At 31.4% G+C, this 21,654-nt stretch overlaps 2 protein-coding genes across 2 annotated transcripts; both read left to right on the top strand.

Annotated features, from left to right (window-relative positions):
- The first annotated feature begins 8,658 nt into the window (after positions 1-8,658).
- LOC130809825 (receptor protein kinase CLAVATA1) lies at positions 8,659-12,653 on the top strand. Its single transcript, XM_057675655.1, has 2 exons — positions 8,659-11,462; positions 12,136-12,653. The coding sequence occupies exons 1-2, from the start codon at positions 8,873-8,875 to the stop codon at positions 12,489-12,491; spliced, it is 2,946 nt and encodes a 981-aa protein (XP_057531638.1). The 5' UTR covers positions 8,659-8,872; the 3' UTR covers positions 12,492-12,653.
- A 1,614-nt stretch (positions 12,654-14,267) lies between these two features.
- LOC130810521 (DEAD-box ATP-dependent RNA helicase 28) lies at positions 14,268-21,395 on the top strand. The gene is made up of 11 exons (XM_057676619.1): positions 14,268-14,653; positions 15,449-15,631; positions 15,714-15,782; positions 15,943-16,049; positions 16,987-17,065; positions 17,705-18,610; positions 18,948-19,055; positions 19,458-19,556; positions 19,653-19,739; positions 19,877-20,136; positions 20,933-21,395. Exons 1-11 carry the CDS (start codon positions 14,402-14,404, stop codon positions 20,949-20,951), a joined length of 2,169 nt encoding a protein of 722 aa, XP_057532602.1. The 5' UTR covers positions 14,268-14,401; the 3' UTR covers positions 20,952-21,395.
- The last annotated feature ends 259 nt before the right edge of the window (positions 21,396-21,654 follow it).

The following is a 21,654-nucleotide window of genomic DNA, read 5'->3' as shown; positions in this document are numbered from 1 at the left end:
ATTTAGAAATTCGTAGGTAGTGAAGTACTATTCTTTTGGGATGGAAAGAAAATACTTCCTCTATCCCGTTTAATTTGATACAAAGAGAAAGTTGTTATTTCCACCTAATCTCTATAAGTGGGACAAATTAAAATGACAAATAATCCAAATTAAATGAAATGAAGGAACTAGAACAAATTTAATGGGAATGGGACTGTAGGAGTAGGCTGCAGCCTGACGCCTGAAGCCTGAGCGAAAGATCTCAAATCTCACAGGATGTCTAAAATTCATGAATTTACATCAGTCACCCATCAACTGAGCTCTTCCTATATTTTCAATCCACAAACAGATGGGTTTACACAATTTTGCAAAAAATATCACTCCACTTCTACTCTTCCTTTTATTTTTCACCTAGCAAAATAAATAAAGACAGTTTTATCGTGAAATATGTTTTATATTTGAGTTAAATAGTTTAATAATAGAAACTTTTAATTTATAAGTTTTTTATTTTGAGGTTGTTTCAACATGAGACGAACTGATTGTAAAATTGGTGAAATTTAGTGGAAAGACAAATTGGTTTGAAAAATAAAACAAAAAACATGCAGATGATAGAGTTGAGTGGTTAAGATGGAGATACAAGTTTGTGGATGAGATTAAAAAAAAGAACGAGACCGTTACCAAAAAAGAAAATAGTAATCCCTCCATTTCAATAACTTTGTCCCATTTCATTTTAAGTATAAAATTTAAGAAAGTGGAATTGACCACTATAAAGTAGTACATAATTTGTTAGATTATTAGTAAAGGACAAAAAAAGTAGAGCGGACTACTATAATGTAGGGTAAAATAAGAATAATATTGTAAAAAAGACCTAAAAAACAAAAAATTAGGACAAGGTGAGTGAAATAGATAAATAAAAAAATAGGACAAAGTCATTGAAATGTACAAAGTATAAAATAAAAGAGTATGGGAAAAACTAATACTACATAAAAAATAGTGAAAAGTAATAATTTTCGTAACTTTGTTCGTTTTTAAGAGATTACACTATTCACAATTAACACAAATGTATTAAAAATTATAGAAATCACTAGATTACATAAATAGAATAAAAGTGATGAAAAAAATAATACTCACTCTTATTCTCTAATTTTGGCACATTTGCCAATGCACGTTTTCAATCTTAAATATCTCTAATTGTGATTGAGTAAAAATTATAAAAAATTGATTTTAATAAAACTTATAATAAAAAAAATTAAATAAGATCTCGCATAACTATATTATAACTTATAAGTTAAGAACAAATTATATAATATGAGTGATTGATGAATAGCACAAGTAAAGTTTATATTGAACCACTACATAAATTTGATGTTTGAGGACTGATTAGTGAGATAGCGTAGTGTTAGGCTTTTGAATTTAGACATGTACAGCAGCATCTTGTGGGAGTACTCTATATAAATATGATTACTTGTGTCAGGTTTATCTTGCAAAGCTGCTTGTGAGTGATGACTTTAAAGAGTAGTAAAAATCCTCCTCAAGTAGAACATATGACTTCTAGGCTGCCTATACCACTAGTGCTAAACTGCTAACTCATAGTATGCCCTTATCATCATAGGCCGGGTTCTTACTAGATTGGACTTCTAGGAGTATGTTATATTGTTATGTTACAATTACAAGTGTGTGAAAACGTATTTTACATGTTTAGAAGACCATAAAAGGAATGAACAACATAGGTTATGGCTACAATTTAAATTGAGGTAAACAAATTTGTAAGATAGAGGAAGTTTAGGAATAGTCAAATTTACCAGGGATGTATACTAGGAAAAATTATCTAGAATAATCTAATTTTTTTATGATTTTTTATAATAATTATATTTATTGATTAATCATAAATAATTCTAAATTTAGAGAGTATTTTCTTAGAGTAAATTCGGTAACCTAATGACTTATTATAGCAAGTTTTATTTAAAAAAAGATAAATAAAAATAAAATGTCGATAAAAATGTCAAAAAAATGTTGAAAAAAATTATAATTTGTTTTTATTATTCAAAATTTTTTATGTAAATTTTCAAAAAATTTTCTCTAATTTTACGTTAATTTTTAGTTTACTTTTTTAGTGAATTACATACTATAGCAGATTATCAGGTTATCCAAGTTTACTCTATACCCTCTAAAATTGAAATTATTCAATAAGTGAGATTATTGTAAGAAAATCTTGAACATATTAAATTATTCTAGATAATTTTTCAAATATACTAAGGTTGAACCTATAAGGGACAAGAGAGACCTGTTCCCCGACCCATCCAAAAAATTAGAAAATTAACGCTTTAATATACAATAATTAAGGCCTTCAAAATTTTTGTTCCGCCTAAACAAACATAATAACGTCATTCTAAAAGTCTAATGTCGTTGAGAATAGAGATTTTGCCCCATATATAAATATTAAGAAAAAAAAAAAAAAAGCCCTCATGTTTTCATATAGATTTACTCCTACATAATCTATATGACTTCCAGTGAGATTTATGGGAGAACAAGATACGTTCACCTGCGATCGTAGTGCATCTCGGCTCTAAGTGATCAATGAGTGGAGTGGGGGAAACAGAATATATGCTCCTCCATTGGTCATTCTATTCATCGACCATTAAACATCACTTTTTAAAGTATGCCCTTTTATACTGTCGTAATTTTTATTTTTTTTAGAATTCTCTTCATTTGATTTATAATATTTTATTTAAAGTCGTGTTGTTATTTTTTTAGCGTTTTGACATTCGATTACTCATTAACTCATTTCTTTTGATATAATTCTTTCACTACAAATCAAAATCCATAAACTTAATTCTATTGCAAAAAAAAATTTGTTAAATTTTGTGATAATCATATTTTATTTTACATTTCAAATAATTGGTTTTGTTTTGCATTTTTCATTTTCTTTTATTCTCTAAGGATCTTATAAAAGAGTTTTTCTAGGGAATAATTGCTTCTTTAATTCATCGGTTTATTTTTCTCTTTTACCCGTTCGTTAAGTAATTAAACTCAATAATCAAAGAAACTATTTATCTAACGACACTCTTATAAATTAAGACACTCACGCACCTCATGTTCACATTTGTACATTCTCCTAACTTTCAAATTAAGTCTCAAGTTGCAAATTTCCTCATTTTAAAACAAAAAGTTACAGTTGAAACTTGTTTTTAGACGATCCTTTTACTAGTAAATTAGTATTATTCGGACTATAATATTTAATTTTTTAACTGGGATTGATTAGATAAACTTTTTTTAAAGGTGGTTAGATAAATTTTACAGGCAAAAAAAGAGATGATTTAGTTTTTCTTATAGGTGGTAAAAATTAAACCTCTGTTATGAGAGTAGAAAAAAAAAGTCCATAACTAATAGACTAACCAAAAATTCACCGAACTATAATATTTTTTTATTTCATCCACTACTATAATTAGTTAGAAATAAAATAAATAATGATGAATTAAATTTCGAACAGTTAGGTTAAGCTTTTTATACGAATCAATTCTATTGTATATAATAATATTGGAAATAAAGTTTTTATAATCCTTGTTCGATTATGCCTGGTGTATTTACAACAATGGGATGCTATAATGATTAAATACTGATATAAAATAAAATGGAGCATTGCCTGATTATGCCAATTAAAGATGAACAACAAAAGGTCTTATTCGATGTTTGGCGAGTGGTGTAGCATTACTTTAACTGCCCTTGGTACATGGTATTAGAGGGCGTTAATGGTAACAAAATTAAGTAATAAAAAATTTAGTTGTTTGGATGCCTTCAATGGTAATGGATGGTAATAAAATAAGGTAATGAAATTACCAAAAAGGGTCATTTTTATTACCATCAAACAACTTGTAATGTATGTAATTATCCAAAAAAATATTATTATTAAAAAGAATCATTAGATAGAATAATTTAGATACAATAATGCTTTTAGATACAAATATACAATAATGAAACTAAGAGTCATTACCATTTTTTATTACTAACAACCAAATGCAATCAATGACATATTATCTTCCATTACCATTCTTTAGTCATGCACACCAAACAAAAGAATCTTCATTACCAATTCTCATATATCCATTCCTTCGTTACTATTGCCATTACAACATTTCATTCCCATTACTTCATTACCATCAACCAAACGGACCGTAAAAGCAGACAAAATCTAGTATTAAAAATATAATGCTTTTGATATCAAAAAACTAGTAAATCAATCCGTTATAAATTTAGTGCCCATTAAAATATTATGTACTAATTGTAGATTTAGGGAGTATAAATTAGATTTAGAAAGTATGAGTTTGATAATCTGAGATTTTAAGTGAGTACAGTTTAAAGTGAAGAATGTAGTTTAATAAATGACATTTGATATGTGAATTTGTAATAGACATTATTTACATTACACTAAATCTATATAAGACTTAAATTTAAAAGACAATACTAAATTAGCGGTCTATATTATGTCCAATTTTATATATCAAAATATTTTTTTATCACAATTTCAAAGAAAAGTAACAAACCATTGTAGAAACAAGATTTAATTTTCATTATTTTATTTCATTATGGAGGGTACGGTGCATAATACCTATATCTTTTCAAGATTAACCAAAAGTACAACTCTCATAAAGTAATAGAAGTATAATGTTTTCTTATATTTTAATTACATGCAAAACTTGTATTTTTACTTACTCTATTTATTAGTTAATTTTGTCTTAAATTTCTTTCTCTTAAGAAATTTATTGTCAAAGTGAGACTATGAAATTTTTTTAGATTTATCTCTTAATTTATAATTTTCAAATATCAAATGAATTTAGTATTGTATTTTTATAATTTTCACATGTAGGAGTATAAGTAAAGATTATCCACTGTCATGATAAATGTAGGGTAAAATTTATTCTCAGCACGCACAAGAGATAACCCGAAAACTCTTGTTTTGCGTGAAAGTTCTTTGTTCATTGAGGTGTCCTTAATGAGTAACTTTAGGTTTAATAACCGTTATTTGTCAATTTGGCAAATCACACTCACGTAGAGGAATTTAATAGAGGACATTTTAAAAATTGTAATTTATTCTTTTGTGTTTTGCTTATTTTATTAGTATTTTTATTTGTCTTTTATGATGATTTACAAATTACAGTAATTAATTAGAATTTTCTAGTCCTTAATGCTATTGCTAGACAAAAAAGAAAATCACTAATGATTATTTCATTTGTTTCTCAGAGTTAGTACTCTAAAATTGAGTTATATGGGAAAATGAACAATTTCCTTTATCCTATTAGATTTTTTATATTAAAAACTTTCATACGAAGTATAAATTTACGAAATATTTACATTTCAACAGGACAAACTGATGAGTAACGCCTAATTAGTGCGAGTATAGACCCGAAGTAGAGCAACTTGATTGGTACTATTAGAAAGAAAACAAAGAAAGAGATGACTTTTAGACAGAGCCGAATACAACAGTTTTGTTATAGATAAAACAGAAACAATCTTTGCATCCGGACCCAAAGCCCCACCCATTTCTGCCATTTTTGACATTTACCTAATGCAAAGGATAGTTGGATACGCATCGATCTCCATTTTTGCGCACGAGTCTCAAATGACACGATTTTATGAGATTAAATGTATCGTTTACAGTCTTTGAATAATTACTTTTATTTTAAAGTAAAATGATCAGATTATTATTATAAACGTCAAAATGATTACTTATAATCATAAAAAAATTTTAAAAAATAAATAAATCATATGTACTCATTTCAATTGTTAGACGGTTTCATTTTAAATCTCATACCATTTTTGTCCATCTAAGATCCAAACAATTGGATTAAGTAGTAACTTCTATTTAGAAACAAGTTTATCATGCATAGTTATCATTTTCATGCATCTATCATATATATGTGATATTATTAGCTTTTAGATTTTAAATTTATAACTCCTTTAAATTTACCATTATGGTATTATTGTCTTGTATTTTTTTAACATTATGTATTGATCACTTTTAATTTTTATTTTATTTTATTCCATAAATTATAATATAATCAGATTTTATTTTATTTGATTCATCTTAATGTAAATTTAATTAATTTCATATTATAGTGTTAGAGATAGATAATATACGTGACACTTATTCTCTATTATTCTCTATTTTTATTTAATATAGCCATATCATGCTCCTCTATTCTTTCATATTTGTACACTACACTACACACACATCAATATAAGAGCTTTATGGGCTTATGTAATGCATATTTAAATGGTATTTATTTGATATCATATTAGATTCGTCTCAATGTGTAGAATTTTAATATATATTTTTTAAAATTTTTATAGAGTGTATTTGTAAAAATATAAGGCTTGAATTATAATTAGCTTTAAGTAAAATATTATTAGATGTAATTAAGATTATGAAACCAAGATAGAAGAAATAAATAAAGTAACGTCATTAGGTCAAGATATTTGTATGAGAAAGGCCATGAGGCAAGTAGTAATATGGTTCCCTACTTTGTAGACATTTAGGGATGTGATTTCCTCTTGATAACAAGTTCGACCTCATAGCTTGAAAGTTGAAATTATTCATCTTTTGGTTCCAACGGCATAATCATAATATGAAGCATGTTTCTCCTCCATAAATAATAACTATATAGAAAGTTCCTTGAGAGACAAGACACTTAATGTTACGAGTTGATTTTCCACTCATTTTTGGATCGATTTTGATGCAAAATGCTAGGAGCATCTAGCCACTATCACCCATATGTCCCTTTAGAATTATGACATAAATCTATATCTATTTTTTTTAATTTATTATATCAAAAGTTATATGAAGTATTTTCACGATCTTAAAATTAAAATAGTTGTTAAACAGAGAAGTATAAGCAAACATTTTATATGAATATATTGCAAATTTGATTGGCATGAATACGCATGAGAGTAAATCTTATTAAAAGTAACATAAAATGGGAAATACTTAAGTGTTTAACCTCCACATATATACAAAGTTACAAACTAATGAATATTACTAGTTACTCCGGTTCATTTTATTGATTACATTTGCTTTTTGCACGGTTTTAAAACTTTAAATTTCAATATCTATACATATATTAAATAAAAAATTACAAAAAATATATTATATATTATTCAAATCATAACCAACAAAATAAAAAAAAATCACTAATAATTCATTTAAGCACTAACATCAAGCCAAAATAGCTAATTACCCTTTAATTAGTATTGTACTTAACTTTTGCAAGTTAGAGAATATTAGGAAAATAAAATCATTACCACTCAAGAATAATTGACTTTGGTTCTTTTGATTCAAATAAATTCGTCAAGGTTGTTATGGAATACTCAAACTAATAAATGGAGCATCTTCATACTTCAAATCCAACAAATTAGGCCATGAAGATGAATTATTTTGATTCAAAATGAGATGATTGGTCCAAATCCGAATGTCAAATGGTACATTGGTACTACACTACTACTTGTAAAGAATTAGAGAATAAAGACCCACCACTATTATCCAAGTGCAAGAATCAAATCTTAAAAGAAAAAAGAATTAAAAATACTTTATTAGCTATTGATTAATACACAACTTCTCAAATGAAATACTTTTAGGGTAAGGGCAGTTTTATTGAGCTGATCCAATGTATACTTACTGTCTTAAAATGATTATTTGTAATCTTAAAGTGATCATTTATAGTTTTAAAGTGAATAATTTTTTTTGTCTTAGAGTGATCACTTATAAATTTAAAGTGATCAATTAAAAAATAAGTTAATTATATGGACTTATCTCATCATCTCATGGTAACTTGTTGATTATATACTCTTTGGTAAATAATAATAATAATAATAATAATAATAATAATAATAATAAATTGTAATGAAACTATCTACAAAAAAATAGAATTTTAGGCAAAAACAACCTAAAATATTTTTTTGTCAAACAACACCAAGAAGAAGTTATTTTTTTTTGTTAAAGAGTACCGATTTACGATAGAAACCCAAATTTTCATTTGATGTAGCATGTTTAAATTACTTTAATTTACCTAACAAATCATTGGTAGTCTTTAACAAATATTACTTTTTCTATGTAGTTTTTAATAAACAAAAGATATTCTATATAGTTACTAACAAAAAACTTTCTTGCGCAAAGGAAAAAGTCAGAACATGATACATCCACCACCAATGAGAAATCTCATTCTTTGTATTATCATCATATTATTAGATACTCTAATATTCCAATGCTCGGTGTAGTCAAAGAGTATGAGAAAAACAAGAGAAAAATTAAAAGCTTCAAAGGATCTAAGTCGCTCAAAGTTCCAAAATCATAGCAAAAGCGAGAGTATAGTTTACTCAAATCCTTTGCTATTTCTGACTCCTATCGAATTCTTTTTTCATTAACATATTAGAAAAAATTGTCAAACTACCTAAAAAAATTTATCAAATATTATTTTATTAATTTTTTGTCAAAAACTACTCAGTATTTTTTTTTTTTTGTTATAGACTAGAGGAGCTCATGTAACTTACACATGCTATAGTTAACTAAAATTTAAAAATCTATTGTTAATCGCCGTCTTTAAGACATAGCTTTTTTGGGTAATATACTCCTAAAACTTATTTTGTGATTAATATACTCTCGTATAGTACTCGTATTCTCTTTGCACTCCTCCTTTCACTAGCATTTCTTTATTCATTCAATTTTGATTCTCAAGCCCTTTCATTCTTATAAAAGCAAGTTAAACCCCATCACTCACCTTCTATCTTCACATACATCGGAATCTATCCTTCCATATCTTAATTCTAAATCAAAAACCCATCACCATAAATTTGAACATTACAATAATTTTTTTTTAATAAAAACAAAAAACTAAAACCAACAATGTCATTTAAGATTGTTGCCACTTTCATAATTAATCTTAATTTTTTTCTTCTATTTTCTGTACTTTCTTATCAAATTAATGCAGAAATTGCTTCTAATGACCATGAAATTCTTCTTAAAGTAAAAAATTCCTTGTTAAACCCCATTAATGGCGGCCATGGCCTCCATGATTGGACCTCTGATAAACCTTACTGTAACTTCTCTGGCGTTTCATGTAACGCTGATTCTCGTGTCGTTTCGCTCAATATTTCCATGACCCCACTTTTCGGAAAAATACCCTCAGAAATTGGCTTACTTACCAAGCTAGAAAATCTTACTCTCACCTGGAATAGTCTTGCCGGAAAGTTACCCGTCGAAATCTCATCCCTAACCTCTCTTAAATACCTCAACATCTCAAATAACAATATCTCCGGTCAATTTCCCGGCGAGATTTTCGCCAATATGTCGGAGCTGGAATATTTGGACGTCTATAATAACAACTTCAGTGGAGCTCTTCCAATGGAGATTTCTCAATTGAAGCGGTTATCGTATCTTCATCTAGGCGGGAATTTTTTCTCCGGAGTAATTCCGGCTAGTTATTCTGAGATTTCTTCTCTTAAATATCTTGCTTTGAACGGTAATTCACTTACTGGCGAAATTCCGGCGACTTTGAATAAACTGAAGAATTTAACTAAGCTTTATTTAGGTTATTACAACTCATTTACCGGTGGAATTCCACCGGAATTCGGTTCACTGACATCGTTACAGCTTTTGGATATGGCGAGTTGTAATCTCTCCGGTGAAATTCCTAAATCATTCGGGAATTTGAAAAAAGCTCATACTCTGTTCTTGCAGAGAAATCAACTTTCTGGCGAGTTACCTTCTGAGCTTTCATCAATGGGGAGCTTAATGTCGTTAGATTTGTCTACTAATTTCCTCACGGGAGAAATACCTGAGAGTTTTTCTCTCCTCAAGAATCTCACTCTTTTGAGTCTATTCCACAACAAATTCTATGGAAAAATTCCTTCTGGTATTGGAGATTTGCCTAATCTTGAGAAATTACAACTTTGGGGCAACAATTTCACTCTTGAACTTCCGCAAAATTTAGGTTCAAATGGAAAGTTGATTACAGTCGATATTTCTGATAATCGGATCACCGGAAATGTTCCTAAGAGCCTCTGTAATGGCGGAAAATTGGACCTTCTGATTCTGTTTGATAATGCTTTGATTGGTGAATTTCCGGAAGAAATCGGCGATTGTCAGTCATTGACTCGGCTTCGAATTTCAAAAAATCAATTTTCCGGTGAATTTCCGGCTGGAATATTGAACTTGCCGAAATTAACAACCGTTGAACTCAATGATAATTTATTCTCCGGCTCAATTCCTGCGGAGATTTCGGGCGTACAAATAAGCGAGCTAGTTTTATCGAACAATTTATTCACCGGAAAAATTCCGCCGGCCATCGGGAATTTGAGAAGCTTGAGCACGTTATCATTGTTCAATAACCGATTAACCGGTGAAATTCCAGCGGAATTGTTTGGGCTAAGTCAATTGCAGAATTTGAATCTTAGCGCCAATAATTTTGAAGGTAAAATTCCATCGGAAATTGGCCGGTGCAAGTCCTTAATCCAAGTTGATTTCAGCCGGAATAATCTGGGCGGAGAAATTCCTACGTTGATTTCTGAACTTGAAGATCTTGCGGTTCTAAACTTGTCAAGAAATTCTCTTACTGGTTACATTCCCGAAGATATTGCTTCCATAAGTAGTCTCACTCAACTTGATCTTTCCTACAATAACTTGTTTGGAAAAGTTCCTACCGGTGGCCATTTCGACGCTTTCATTACATCGTGGTATGTTGGAAACCCGAACTTGTGCTTGGGTAATAGACAACCTTGCCAGGTGTATAAAACACCATCAAAGCATCAAATTAGCTCATCCAAGTTGATAATCTTAACAATTGGACTAATCACATTAGTCCTCCTAGCATTAGTGACCTCAATCATTCACAAGAAAAAGTGTCAAGAGAGTTCCAAAGCGTGGAAAATCGAGCGTTTTCAACGTGTTGAATTTAAGGCGGAGGATATAATTGAGTGTCTTAAAGAGGAGAATGTGATTGGTAAAGGCGGGGCAGGGATTGTGTACCGAGGGATGATCCCTAATGGTACAGATGTGGCTATAAAACGGCTAATGAATCGTGGGTCATCAAAAAATGACCTTGGATTCTCAGCCGAGATAGCCACTTTAGGAAAGATTCGACATCGATACATTGTAAAATTGTTGGGTTACGTATCAAACAAGGATACAAACTTGTTGGTGTACGAGTTTATGGCGAATGGAAGCTTAGGGGAGAAACTTCATGGACCAAAAGGAGCATATTTGCAATGGGAGATGAGGTATAAGATTGCAATAGAGGCAGCAAAAGGGTTGTGTTATATGCACCATGATTGTAACCCAAAGATTATTCATAGGGATGTTAAGAGTAATAATATACTTTTGGACTCTGATTATGAAGCTCATGTTGCTGATTTTGGGCTTGCTAAGTTCTTTTGGGATGCTAATGGTTCGGAGTGTATGTCCTCTATTGCTGGCTCTTATGGCTACATAGCTCCTGGTAAGTCTCCTTTCTTCATTGCACTTATGATCTTCTGATATTTTCCGGTCCTTACGGTGTTGTTCTTGATATTTTATGGGCTTTCTTTATAGAAAATTAATTTTGAACTGTAACTGATATTTGGCAAAATAATAGAAATACACTGTATATATGTAGCTTAGGAGTGTCATCTACACTTTTTGATGGATAAGAACTAAACATAAAATACAATTATTTAAAGCGTCTACTTCATTAACTAAAATTATTAAATATTAAGGCCCTTTCTAGCTCTAGGATCTAAGCAATACATTGCCTAGGGTTAAGAACGGTCTCACAAGTCGAAGTAAGTGATTATAATCTTATATATATATATATATATATATATATATATATATATATATATATATTAGCAAATTCAATAGGATAAATAAGTATTTATTTTCTTGTGTTGCATTGTCATAAGATATTTTACCTTTTGTTTATACACGATACCATTGAAGGTTATGAGCATGTGCAATATACTCAACTACACAATGCTCCAAAGATTAGTAGCCTTATACATTACTTCAAATGATACATAGTTTTCATAGAGAAATGATATAAGATTTTGATATGGAACAATATGGGAATCTTAAAAATATTTGTCAATTTTTACTCTTTAAAGCTAATATTACCTTCTCCTGCTTATGAACAGAATATGCCTATACACTAAAAATAGATGAGAAGAGCGATGTGTACAGCTTCGGAGTAGTGCTACTCGAGCTAATAACAGGTCAAAAACCAGTAGGAGAATTCGGTGATGGAGTAGACATAGTTAGATGGGTACGAAAGATCGAATCTGAGATCTCCGAGCCATCCGATGCAGCTACCGTCTTGGCCATTCTCGACTCGAGGTTACACGGTTACTCGCTTTGTAGTGTGATCAACATGTTTAAGATTGCTATGCTGTGTGTTGAGGATAAGAGCTCTAATAGGCCTAACATGAGGGAAGTTGTTCATGTGCTTACTAATCCTCCTAAACATATTATATCGACAACTAGCCTAATTTAATTAAGAATTTAGATTAAAAGGATCACATATTTGTAATGTTAATAATGTTCAGTCAGGAAGGGCTGGTTTATTTTAGTTTGTGTAATATTTGTATACTGATGGTTACTGATGCCTATAATTAAGTTTGGATATAAAATTTATGTATTGTGGCCTTGTGGGTGATTATATTGTTATTAATTGCATATTTTCATGATGCTTTATTTGCTCACAAGGTTTTTGGTAAAGTGTTTGTTTTGTAATTTGATCGAATCTCTGGTTTCGTCAATAATATTTCATTATTCTGATATTATTAGCGGTTCATTTAGTTGAAATAATCAGTGTTAATAAAAACATAATGTGATTCAGCCATGAATACTACTTCATAAGGTCTAAGATCATGTTTTTTAGAGTATGGTTTATAATCATTTTTTTTCTATTTTTTATCTTTTTTTCTCAATAAAATTTGTTTATATTCATTACGAGTTGGGTAGAGGTAGGCGATATTAAGTGATGATTAAAAATAATGAAAAAAAACACATGTTTGAAGGTGAGGTATCATTACTACGAGAATTATTGTAATCAATACAGTTATGAAAATTAAAATTACAATTTATTTTGATTGCCATCGTTCTTTTCTTGATTATATGTGGTATTCGCCAATATTTTGGTCCTCTTAATACCAACAATCAAACACTTCGTTAAGTGCTTTAGCTTAGACATGATTTAAAAGAGCCAAATGCACGCAACTTGACCCTTATGATAACAAACGAGTATTTTTTGATTTATCATTAATTGCAAATACCATCTAAGATTTTCATATAAAAAATGAATTTAGTATAATTCATTGTATTGCAAAATCAAAACTATAAAACCCTAGATCCATCAAGAATCAACATAAATAATTCATATAAAAAACTTTACATGATATATCAAACAATTGGTTATAACATTATCTGACATGTTAGCATATATATTGTTTTCTTTAAACACAATCCGCACATCTCAATTTTTCAATTACAAATTAGAGGGAAAATTAATCCTACATGACGAAAATTTAATTTTTTATCTTATTATAAAAAGAAAGATAAACATTTTCACAAAATTATAAAATTAATCCTTATCAATCAAATATGTGATTCATTAATTTTCTAGGTTGAAACTTGAATATTAAAGAAAAAATTATCAGGAATAATATAATTTTTTATTTATTTTCCTATAATAATATAAATTTTTGATTAATCATAAATAATATCAACTTAAAGGTTTTTTTTCTTAGAAAATTCCTAATATGTTAAAAATTAAATTATAGGTAATTATAAGACAAAAAAAATTGGTGAATTAATAAAGTAAAATTGGTATCATTTTAAAAAAATACTCCCTAAGTTGGTACTCCCTCCTATTCACCCAATGTGTCCCATTTGACTTTTTACCATTTTTAGGTGATCAAATGGGACCACGTTAAAAAAGAGAAAAATATAGTGTTTTTAAATTTTTATAAAAGTAAAGTGAGGTTAGTAAGTGTAAAGGTGTTAAAAAGCTAAGTTTAGTAGGGGTAAATTAGTAAAGGTAACATACCCACAATTAAAAATGAAACATTTAGGATGACTTGACCAAATAAGAAAGTGAAACACTTATGATTAATAGGAAAGAGTATTATTCATGATTAATAAATAATTATATTATTATAAAAAATTAATAAAATATTACATTTTTGACGGAAATTTTTTCCACGTTAAATTAATTTTTTTCCCTCTTCTGTAAAACCCTTGGGAGGTTAATAAAATATTACATTATTCACGGAAATTTTTTCCTGGTTAAATTAATTTTTTTCCCTCTTCTGTAAAACCCTTGGGAGGCTAGAAAACCGTCCTTTGGTTTTCTTCTATTTCGTTCAACACTGTCTCTTCTGAAGCTGCAGCTGCAAATCAACAATGGTTTCTAATTTCGTATTCGAAGCTCCAAGCGACGAAGAATACGACCCAGAACCCCATGACGACCAGAAAACTGTCGCAGCTTGGGATTTCGCCGCTTATTCTGAAGCCGCCGCCGAAGAACATTCCCGCCGCAATACCACTTCCGTTGATTACAAAATCCAGAAGCTTCGTCAGAAAACTGCTGTTCCTCTAACTAACCCTATTGATTCTGATTCTGAATCTGAAGTCTCTGATCCTGAACCTACACAAGTTTGTATTTTCCTTATTGTCTTTAATTTTAATTCAATTAAAATTAAGTTCAATTTTTATATTTTTCTGGCATTTAGGGTTTTTTTTTAATGTAGGGGGGATTAATTTTTTGTTCCTGGAATATTGTATATCTTGTTTTTCTTGTTCGGTTTGGTGAGTAAATTGCAATGGAAAATCTGGGTGGAAAGGTTTTTTATGTATACATATGTATCAATTTGTACACATTTTTTGGAGCACTTTTATCTCTTAACAAATTATATTCATTAATTTTGATAAATTAATATGGAGCTATTGCCACCTGAGAAGATGTTATTATGTGGGAGTGAATAATTATGGGAAAAACTTGTTTGATGATATGACCTTCGTTGCCATGGGAATTGACATAGCACAATTTAATAAAGTTAATGCTAAACTCACTTTCATTATCACTTTTTGATACTAACAAGTAACAACCAAACAAATTGCAACAGTTTCCCATCAAATCAAACAACAAAAATTGTTGTGAAAGACTGTTTCTCCGAGAGACGCATAAGATATGTGGGCTAATTAGCCCAATTAATACAATTAATACAAATTAAAGAGAAAATAAGAACGTGGACTTCTTGTTTTGAGGTCGTTTCTTTGAGAGACGGTCTCCCACAAGAGTAGTTGATGAAACGAAGACATTTTATCATCATTTGCATTTTCTATTGGAAAATGGGTTTTGTTTTCTAAGTAAAATGTTTCCTGACAAACCAAACACCCCTTTAATCGCTCATGCCCCTATGTTGGTTGATGGGTTGATTTGTTTTTCAGGAGAATAGTAAGGCCGAAGAAGGAGATGATGATGAAAATGATGTTGCTGATAGTAAAAAGCCTTTCTTTGCATCTGTAGAAGGTGTTGAATTTCATGCCAAATCGTTTTTTGAGCTTAATCTTTCGAGGCCGTTGATTCGAGCTTGTGAAGCTTTAGGGTACTCTAAGCCTACAGCAATCCAGGTTTTTTTTATTTGAGGATATTTTTGGGTATTTATTTCAATTACGAACTTGAAAACCTGTAATTGGTAGGGATGTTTTGTAGGCTGCCTGTATACCATTAGCAATGGCGGGACGTGATATATGTGCGAGTGCTATTACCGGTTCAGGAAAGGTACAATGTCAATGGTCTTTATAGTTAGCTGATTAGATTTGTTTGTAATTGGCTTTGTTGGAGCTGCAGTTGTGTGCATATTTTTAGTTTTATTTCTAGGAATGTTAGGATGTATTTGGAAATAATGAGATTTTGATATGTTTCCGTTTGGTTTTTGTAGACTGCAGCTTTCTCCTTACCAACGCTGGAGAGGTTGTTATACCGTCCTAAACGTGTACCAGCAATTAGGGTTCTTATTCTTACTCCAACAAGGGAGTTAGCGGTCCAGTAAGTATCACTATTGGCTCTCTAAATTGTGTTTCATGTTTGTTTGCAGACATTTGCACTTATTTGTATCTTGTGGCTACTGGTATACATTCTTGTTGAAAATCTTTCCTATGAAAGATATGAATTGAAAATCATAGTCAGTATTTCTAATAGCATTATACTTTGTCCATATGTTTTCAGCATAAATGAGTCATTAGCATTGTTTTGTTATAGTCAGAGGCAGCCTATAGCCAGTTTATTGCCTCTTCACTAAGTTATGCTTGGGTCGTTGAAGCAGAGGTTTGTAAATGATCTTAAGAGTTAGAAAAAAAATTTGTGCGGACTTGGTTTTGCAATTGTTCATTCATTCATGATCTTTTATTTTTGGAAAAATCGCCAAATTTAATACAAAGTATTTTCCGTTTGGAATATATTCCATTTGGAGTAATCGTATTTTATAGTCCAAGCTTCAAACTTTTATTGTCGTTGGTGCTTTATAATTGATTAAATTATGGGTTGCCCCATTGATTTCTTGATGGATTACGCCCGGAATAATGTATTGTAAAATTTTATAAGAACGAGTGAACGACTTTGTCTCCAAAATAAGGAACCTCCGAAAATATTTTGTGATGTGCCAAAGGCTAAAAAGTTCATTTGTACTCAATTATGGAAGATCTTGGAATAATTGACTAAGAGTTTCAACTCTTGTTCGTTAGTAAAGACCCACATTGCTATTTTGCAAGGTACCAAATAATGGACTTGTCGTGTTTTTTATTGTCGTATCTTGCTTTGCATCTTGAGCCGAGGAACCTTGGCTGCACGCCTTTATGGGTATGGTTTGATTAGGTGTTATCACCATGAGCAATATGATTACGTGTATGTTCCCAAACTTAGTCTAAAACTGTATCATATTTTCGTATTTCTCACAAAAGTACACTTGCTGTCTCGTGTTTTTCAGGGTACACAGTATGATAGAAAAACTCGCTCAGTTTACTGACATAAAATGCTGTCTGATTGTTGGTGGGCTATCAACTAAGGTTATGGCATTGTCTTATTGGTTTTTTTTACTTCATTGTTATTCTTTATTGCAAAGTTGCTTTCCATGTCATTTTTTCTGTGCTGAGTTCACTCTCTGTGGTTGGATTGATTTGATTATGGTTTTAGGTGGTGTTTGGTTTGGTGAAAAATATCTATTTTTCAATGGAAAAATGAAAAGTGTTTTTAATTTTCATTTGTTTGGGTTGATGAAACTCTTGAGGTGTTGGGGAGAGAATTTATAAGTGGTGGAGGAGAATTGATTTCATTATAAATTGTGGAGGAAAATGTTTGCAAAGTGATGGTAAACTCTTTTCCATCCAAGTTTTCCATTATGATTCCCTTGTCAAACCAAACAACGGAAAATAAAGAAACAATATTTTAGAAAAATGTTTCCTTCCAACCAATTTTCCCATAGTCTTATAGAGCCTAGGGGTATCATATTTGTCTTAGCTCAATCTGCCTGTCTGTGCATACTGTGTAAGCCTGCTTCCATTGCATGTGCATATAGGCCTCTGTTTAGGACGTCAAAATTTTGTCACTGCTTTAGGTGTTTCAGATTTTGGGAGAGTTTGTATTGATCTTCTTCTTGACTATATCTTTCATTCTCAAACTGATTATGGCATCATGAATGAACTCAGGTGCAAGAGGTTGCGTTAAGATCGTTGCCAGATGTTGTTGTGGCAACCCCCGGGCGTATGATAGACCATTTACGTAATTCAATGTCTGTAGATTTAGATGATCTTGCTGTTTTGATTCTTGATGAGGCTGATCGACTTTTGGAGCTTGGTTTTAATGCTGAGATCCAAGAACTTGTTCGTATGAGTTCCAAAATGAGGCAGACATTGCTGTTTTCTGCCACAATGACTGAAGAAGTTAATGACCTTGTCAAACTCTCTTTGAATAAACCAGTGCGTTTACAAGCTGATCCATCTGCTGTACGGCCAAAAGGTTTAGTAGAGGAAGTTGTGAGAATACGGAGAATGCGTGAGGCGAATCAGGAGGCAGTGCTCCTTGCATTATGTTCAAAAACATTCACATCCAAAGTTATTATCTTTAGCGGAACAAAGTTGGCTGCTCATAGGTTGAAAATCTTATTTGGATTAGTGGGCCTTAAAGCAGCGGAGATTCATTCCTTGCTTACACAAGCACAACGTCTTGATTCTCTTGAACATTTCAGAAAACAGGAAGTGGATTTTTTAATTGCGACAGATGTTGCTGCTCGGGGACTTGATATAACTGGGATTCAAACAGTCATTAATTTTTCATGTCCTCGTGATCTTAATACTTATGTGCATCGAGTAGGCCGTACTGCAAGAGCTGGTCGGGAAGGATCGGCTGTCACATTTGTCACTGATAATGATCGTTCTCTATTAAAAGCTATTGCTAAAAAAGCTGGTTCGCAGTTGAAAAACAGAATTGTTGCTGAACAGACGATTAACAAATGGATGCATACTATTGAGCAGATGGAAGATCAGGTTGCTACTATTCTTCAAGAAGAGAAAGAGGAGATGCTTTTGAGAAAAGCTGAGATGGAAGCAGCAAAGGTGTTGTGTATGCCCTTTTTTCTTTCTGTATGGTGATACTAGTCCTGCTCTGTCACACCCCTTTGATGTGAAGATGTATGCAATTTGGGTTTTTTAGTTTATCAATGGGAGTTTGTCTTTAATTAATACTCCATATCACTGTGAAAGTTTGATCTTTTCATCTTTATGAATTCTTCAAACATCAGAACAATTTCTATTATGCACATAGCTTTCAAAGCATGTTGTTTCTGATTTCCCTTATTCTTGTGCCATAATTGTAATGAGTTTATATTTCTTTGGTATTCTGGATTCAAACATTCTAAGTTATTGACATGAGCATGTGTGTTTCTTATTTTAGGCAGAAAATATGATCGAGCACAAAGATGAAATTTTTTCGCGACCTAAGAGGACATGGTTCATAACAGAGAAGCAAAAGAAATTAATAGCAAACGAGATGAAGATGAAGGTACTATCTTTGGAGAATTTTTTAATTTATTTGCTGATGGGAGCTATTACGATGATTTATCCGATTACTAATGATTCAATGTTTGACATCTGAAATTCTGAATGATACTTGCATTTTGTCATCTTACTTAAACAAGTGTCAAGGAAATAGGAGTGGCCGTGTGGGTTTCATTGAAATTTCACTGGTGGTATATGATCCAGCCATACTGAATTTTAACGTAGAAATGATTTTTGACTGAAAATAAACGAAATAAGCTGATTTCCTTTCTTTGCAATTATCTGGCTTGAGTGTAGTTTTAAGTTTTAAACAGTATTTTCTTCTTTTTTATCTGCTATTGTTGGAAGCTATTTAGATTAAAAGTTAGTTGATACTTGACCTGCGTTAATTGTGTACATTCCACAGGCATCCTTGGAAAAGGATGGAAATTCTGGTAATGTTGTCGTCAGTGCTAAACAAGCAGAAGACCTGAAATTGAAGGAAAAGAGGAAACGAGAGCGTGAGGTATTGTTCTCTTTCATAATTGCGTCAATTGGTGTTTTCTATAAAGTTATACAAGTGCCTTATTGAATCATTTTGTTGCTGCTTGCCTGTAAACAGAAAAACTTACCTCGGAAGAAACGCAGAAAGCTCGAAGCAGAGAGGGAGATGTTGGAAGAGGGAAACGATTCCGATGAATCTGAAGAGGTGAGTTAGTCGCAAAATTCTTAATTTAATTATAAATAACTTTTAACCTTCCCTTGTTGAATTTGCGTGGATAGTTTTAGCTAATGATCTATGATGATCTTGGAAATATTTTGAATCAAAGATATGTTTGATGACAGGGCAATAGAAAGGGTCAAAAAGACGAAAGCGGAATACCACTTGTTGATGTAGCTTATCGAAGAGCGAAAGCTATCAAGGCCGGGAAAAAAGCACAAGATGCTGGTAAAAAACCGAAAAAGATGGGAAAGAAGGCAGCACAACCTCCATCAAGAACAGAAGAGATGCGAGAGCTATTCCAGACTGACATGAGTGAGAGACGGTTGAAAAAGAATGTTCAGAAACATGGAAAGTCCAAGAATTCATTTAAGAGCAAATCAAGGTACGACTGTACTATCAATGTCCCGCGAAAAATAGTTGCTTATTTTCAGCGTTGGTATTGCATTTGCGATGCAAGTTCATGATCGTTGCCCGTCTCGCCTCTCCCTAGTCCCCACAATACCCCGCCAAGCTATTTATTAAAAAAATGAAATAAGTGAAAACTAACTGATGTAAACGAAGCTTTCTGGTACTCGGACGAGGATAAATGGGAATCATCGAAATTTCAGGTGTAAATATTTTTTTTGAGATTTTCCGCTAATGTGTAACTGATGTCGCTATGGCTACTTGCAGTGGTGAAATAAATGAGACAAGCTTAGGTGTAATTCTGCGACTTTCTTTGTGTTTAATTTAAAAAATTATATATAGAACATAGGGATTTGCCAAAGCGCATTGATTAGGCGTTGCAGTGAATAATTCGAGTGGCTAGGGTAAGTTCTCGTTCACATTGAAGTGGTTGAACCATTTGATCCCGATGAGGATTTTGTCTTCGTGTCTCATCTAGTTCTAAATGCAAGCAGAAGGTGAACTCGATGAAAAAAATATAAATTTCTTTGAAACAAGTTAACTCCTCGAGTTATACTGAAGAGACCGTCTCTCGGTGAGATGGCCTCAAAAGAGTTTATATTCACATAATATGTATTAGATGAGCTATTTAAACTATGTATAAGGTGCGTCTCTCAGTGAGACCGTCTAATACAACAATTTCTGTAACTCCTTTGGTCTATCCTAATCCCTGTCGAGATTCGGATGCTTTTGCAATTTATTGTGTTCTTATTTTTTCTGATCTTTGCATGCAGGTATAAGCGTAGGAAGTAGGCATTTTATTTATTCATGCTTCCCGAAAATTGCTTTGGAAGCAGGCATATATTCGGCTCAACCAATTTTCACTATAGCATGGAACATTACTTCTCGAATTGCATAGCTCGATTTCATCGGGAAATCTTCAGTTGAACCATCAAGTTTGGAATCGTGTTCTTCTCATCATGCGATGAAGTTCAACCAGAGATCGTACTTGGCCTGGCATTTGGATAGTAGTCTTGAGTCGATTTCCTTTTCTTTTTGTATTCGCGAATGTAATCGTATAGCCCATCGTCTTAACTCAATAGGCAGTTGCTAGCGATTGTTATAATGTTTGGTTTGACGTATATCTTTTCGGACTCTGTTTTTGCTGATTACTCTAATTAATATTAAAGTCTACCTTTTACTTAAAAACAAAAAAAATCAATTTTCCCAATTTGAACGTTCAACTTTGCATGACATTTTTTAATTGGTAGTATTTATATAAAAACTTTGGCTTAAATTTGTACAATTTTAGTAATTTTAAATTTAAATTATTGACCATTATTTTTTTCGCATGCGCTCTAGCTTAAATCACTCCTCCTTTTCATCTAAATAAAATAAAAATGTTCAAGTGTCATAAGTACTATATTACTTAAAGTCGAGTTATCCTTTATATGTTCATCTAAAGGGAGAACTAAAGTATGGAGCAACAATTGAAGAAATATTACTTAAAGTCGAG

Source organism: Amaranthus tricolor, chromosome 4, assembly GCF_026212465.1.
Source record: "Amaranthus tricolor cultivar Red isolate AtriRed21 chromosome 4, ASM2621246v1, whole genome shotgun sequence".
NCBI lineage: Eukaryota > Viridiplantae > Streptophyta > Magnoliopsida > Caryophyllales > Amaranthaceae > Amaranthus > Amaranthus tricolor.
This window is presented reverse-complemented; position numbering and strand designations above follow the sequence as displayed.